Source organism: Saccostrea cucullata, unplaced genomic scaffold (assembly GCF_032062105.1).
Source record: "Saccostrea cucullata isolate Sc308-1 unplaced genomic scaffold, CSIRO_AGI_Scuc_v1 ctg6044, whole genome shotgun sequence".
Classification (NCBI taxonomy): Eukaryota; Metazoa; Mollusca; class Bivalvia; order Ostreida; family Ostreidae; genus Saccostrea; species Saccostrea cuccullata.
In genome coordinates this window covers 8,746-13,484 of record NW_026928196.1, presented here as the reverse complement: position 1 = coordinate 13,484, position 4,739 = coordinate 8,746, and the positions used below count along the sequence as shown (strand labels likewise).

The 4,739-nt window shown below is 33.0% G+C and overlaps 1 protein-coding gene across 1 annotated transcript; it reads left to right on the top strand.

Annotated features, from left to right (window-relative positions):
• Positions 1-390: 390 nt before the first annotated feature.
• On the top strand, positions 391-2,078 carry LOC134276725 (uncharacterized). Its single transcript, XM_062758996.1, has 3 exons — positions 391-537; positions 1,300-1,536; positions 1,830-2,078. The coding sequence occupies exons 2-3, from the start codon at positions 1,341-1,343 to the stop codon at positions 2,036-2,038; spliced, it is 405 nt and encodes a 134-aa protein (XP_062614980.1). The 5' UTR covers positions 391-537; positions 1,300-1,340; the 3' UTR covers positions 2,039-2,078.
• Positions 2,079-4,739: the final 2,661 nt, after the last annotated feature.

Here is a 4,739-nt window from a genome sequence, read left to right as displayed (position 1 = left end):
TTTTTGATCTTGAATACTGTTCTTTATCTCCATCTCTATGATTCATTGAATTTCTCTCAATTATTCATCATATTAAGCTATAGCGTCCATTAAAATATTTTTGAAGTACATAATGGATTCTTATATTCAAACACATAAATACTAGTAATTACCTATTTATGTGTTTGAGTACGCCAACCTCCGGTTACTTAGGCAACTACTGGGTATGCTTGATACCGAAATATAATGACACTTACACTGGGCATGTGAGCAAAAATTTAAGCATGATTCTACAGAGAGGAATTTTGTTTGTACAAGCTATATTTACATTGTTTATGACTGTTGCAACCCAATACAGCTATATTTTGAGAAATACTTCGTTTTACAAAGCTTTAAATTGTTCAGAATTTCGTGTGACTAGTTTGATTCAATGCGTTTCTCTTGCTGCCGAATCAAAGGATGTTTCATTTTTCTTCAATACAAATGACAAAGTCTGTAAATGGCAATGTGTGTTTTTATATAGCTTTGAAAATTTAGAAGAAAGTTGGCGTAGATTTGGTGAGTAAATATCTTAAATGTTCTCTCGCAAGCTATCACTATCTCACTTCTGGTGAGTTTTCTTTGATCGGATACATATTTTATGTAAACGTACAGACGGCGATTTAGAAATGTATTGGGTAGAATTTGATGTTTGATTTGATTTGATGTAGATCACTTTCATACTGGTAATTTCTTTGAAAGATATCAACAGGATTTCATTTATTTTTTAAATGATCTCAGTTTGTGTTTGAAGAAATCGAGAATATGATATATATGTAGCTTCAGTTTTTGGAACATTTATTTATTAGATTTTTACAATTAACATTGCCCTGATTTTTTAAAGTCACGTTAAAGCCCATGAACTTCATAATTAAAAATCTGCCTTCATAAAAGAAATTGTAAAATGGAAAGCGCTGTGAAATGCACAATACAATCAATTAACATGGAACATACCTACACGCCGTCCTCTCACTGCTAGGATGAAGGCCCCTACCAAGAATCAGAATTGAGGATTACTCTAAAATACTTAATATAAACCTTGTAATTAAATTTATGTTGAATGAAAAAAAAACTTTTTTGCTCTTCCTCAAAGAGAAGAAAAGGCTATTGTTAGAGAAAAAAGAGAGAATTCGTTACTGAACTAATAATGACATACATTCCACATGAACTAGAGTAGGACAATAAATCTAACACGGGAAATAAGTTTGTTACCGATACATCTACGACATGCACCCATAGACAAATAATCAGTATTTATAATAATTTTCTTTTTTGTGGTAGAGTTAGAATGGAAGAGAAACTCAGCTTTATTTCAACCATCCATGGCTTCTTCTGTCTATGGAGGCGACCCTAAGAAATGGGGTTCCAGCCTTGCAACGGATGGGAAAATTAAAGGCGGAGTTGCTGATACGGGATTTTTTTCTACAAGCTTTGAAAATTCTCCATGGATACGTGTTGATTTAAAAGACAACCTAATAATTGCCTTTGTACGCGTGTTCAATAGGATGTATAAATTAGGTGAGAGTGCTACTTTGATTATTCTTTTAAGACATGTACGGCTTTGGGTACTATAAACTATTGTAAGACCTTTGTTTTTCTACTGATTTGACCACGGAATTTTCTGAATACCTGATCAATACATAGAGCTCAGGGCAGATGTGACCGGTCGACAGGGGATGGGGTCTTTCTCTAGGCACCTAATCCTATCTCTGCAATTTCCTAGGTTCAATGTTCAAGTCCTCTACATATTTTTGAGTTGTTTATAGATTATTAAGGTCGATCATTTTTGTTATCTTCACTCTTTTTATCAGGGGAGAGGCTCCATGATGTTGCTCTTGAGGTGTCGAGGGGTGACGGTTACGAGCAGAGAGGATATTTTAGAGGACCAGGGGTTACAAATCAAGTGGTGGACATTCTATGTGATCCTCCATCGCCTGGGAGATATGTTAGATTGAAGATCATCAATGGAGAGAATAATATTCTGCAAATTGATGAGATGGAAATATACACTCTATTTTAAAAATTCCTTTGTATACTTTCCCCTATATTTTATGCATATATAAAAATTAATCTATATGTTATTCAATTTAATGGCAGATGTATCTGTAAAACAAATAAATTTGAAGTCAATTTTGTCAAATTTTTGTAGCATTTTCTGATTCCTCAAATCTCAATTACAAGAAAGAAGGCTCATTGATACAATAAATTAATAAATTCTTCAGAATGATATAATTTAAGCTCTAACACAACATTTAGTTAGATAAAAGATTTACTCCTCACTAAAATATTAACAGTAGTGAAAAAGAAACTTTGGAAGTACTGCGCAACAATATCTTCAGAAGTGGTTTGGATACTTAAAAATTCCAAGGAACTTTTCAAATATTTGAAGTCACAAACTTTTAGGAAAATCAACAGCATTAAAACGTGTGATTTTTCAACTTAATATACTATTATTCCCCAAAATAAATAAAAAAAAGCCCAGGCTTATCAACTTTCTACACAACCATACCCAACGATAAATTTAAGTCCAGGCTTTTTGATATCAGCTGCTTTTTCAATAAAAATGGAACTCTTTAATTCACTTACCTTGACATTGGTCATTTGCAAAATTAGTTTGTTACAATATTCTGATTGTACACACAAGTACTTTGAAGTTGACGTCGAAAAGATGCTTGAGTTTCTGATTGAAAATATCTTTTTGTTTTTGGAGACCAGGTCTTCCAACAAATATTGGAATTTCTATGGGTACCAATTGCACTCCGTTACTAGCAGACGTATTTTCGTATTCATATGAAGCATAATTTGTGCAAAATCGTTTGCATGAAAAGAAAAAAAACACTTGTTGTGGCTTTCAACTTGACATTTAGATATATCGACGACGTACTTCAATTAACAATAGTAATTTTCATTCCTATGTCTATACGATATATCACGGTGAGCTTAAGATAAAAGATACAAAGATACCACAGAGTCTGACACATGTTTCACATTTGGATATTTTACTTGAAAAAGACGTTAATGGTAATCTAACAACTAAGCTCTGTGATAAACGTGATGACTTTAACTTTTCTATCGCCAACTTCCCTTACCCATACCTTCATCACCTGCCTACGGAGTTTATATATTTCTGATGATTCGATGCGCAAGAGCATGCACTACGTATGAGCAATATCTAAAATGAGATTAATTACTGACAAGTTGATGAAACAAGAATGTCAGCTGTCTCGTTTAAAGACATCATTTCGTAAGTTCTGTGGTCGATACAATGACCTTGTCAGCAAAAACAATTTATCAGTGAGTCAAATGCTGACTGACGTTTTTCATACTAATCGTTAGTCCATTATTTATACAATGAACTGATGGCGGATTTTTCCATTATTTCCCGATCATGACAATGAGCACACGGCAGGTGGGACCTGTCGGCAGGGGATACTTACTCCTCCATGGCACCTGATCCCACGTCCTTGTTTGCTCTGCTTCTATTCTTTTGTCATGGATTTTTGATCTTGAATATTGTTCGTTATCTCCATATGTTTCACGTACAAACAGACAGACGACGGATAAAAATTTAGATCAGAAAAGCTCATTTGAGCACTCTGCTCAGGTGAGCTAAACACTAACGACTAAGAAGTTATCGTGAAAGCCTGTATGACTCGGGTAATTTTTAGATATTTTAGAGCCCATGAAATTGGAACAAGTAGTATCATAGTAAGTTTTATAAAACAAAGCATCAAACTGACTATCATTCAAATAACATCAAAACAATACCTAATTACGCTGTCAGAAGGCAAGAAATTTAACTTGGTACTAAAATTTAGAAGTGTTTGTTCCAAAACAAATTATTAGGAAATATATAATACCAAGTACGTAATTAAGGAAATTTTAAAAGCCTAAAATATCAGAATAAATCTATCAAAACAAATTAAGTATCATTTATGCAACACATCAACCAGAATCGGGACAAAAGCAAAAAAAAAAAGAAACATTAAGTAATAAAATGGCAATGTAACATATACTGCAGGACAAAATACCCAGAGACGAATACGAATACGTTTTTTCTCTTATGAATTTCTTATTGACAGCTTGCAACAGACAATCAATGATGAAAGTTGATGATAATAAATTTGATTGCATCTTTTCATTAAAAATTCCAAAACGCCGTCCCTATAATCCTTTTTTCTTTGTTTTAATCGACGGCTATAGATAATTATCTATTATATCTCAAGATACCAGAGTTAATTTTCAATACAGACGAATATTTGATGATTAAAAATTTACATAAGTTTAATCTACCTGCTCATTTTTATTCTGTCAATAAAAGAATTCCCAAAAAGATTAACCATAGTATTAACAGTACTATAGTGTATAAAACTTCCATAAACAGCAGGAAAATTCCATGTGGTAGCTATGACGATGACATGGTGTAGGAAATCTTTCACGTCTACTGTATATTATTAGCTAGGCTTCCTGTCAGTTTGAGTCTCTATACTTGTAATAAATAGCCAACTTATATCGTATAGCGCTCAAAGAATGTCCATTCCTCAGTGGCACCTGATCCCACTTTTGATGCTTAGGAGGTCTTTGTTTGCTCTGAACTTGCTTGATTTGTTTTGATTAAATGAACTTGACTTTTGGGCTTGAAAACTGTTCGTCTGTTCTATATATTTCAGTTAATGTGATTATTCTTTCCAAAAATCATTTCACAAATGTTATTTCTTTTA

What these genes read in the sequence shown, in the direction of transcription:
- LOC134276725 (XM_062758996.1), top strand. Translation starts at nt 1,341, where the DNA reads ATGGCTTCTTCTGTCTATGGAGGCGACCCTAAGAAATGGGGTTCCAGC. An exon ending in CAATAGGATGTATAAATTAG is followed by an intron (nt 1,537 to 1,829) that starts GTGAGAGTGCTA and finishes TCTTTTTATCAG; the next exon opens with GGGAGAGGCTCCATGATGTT.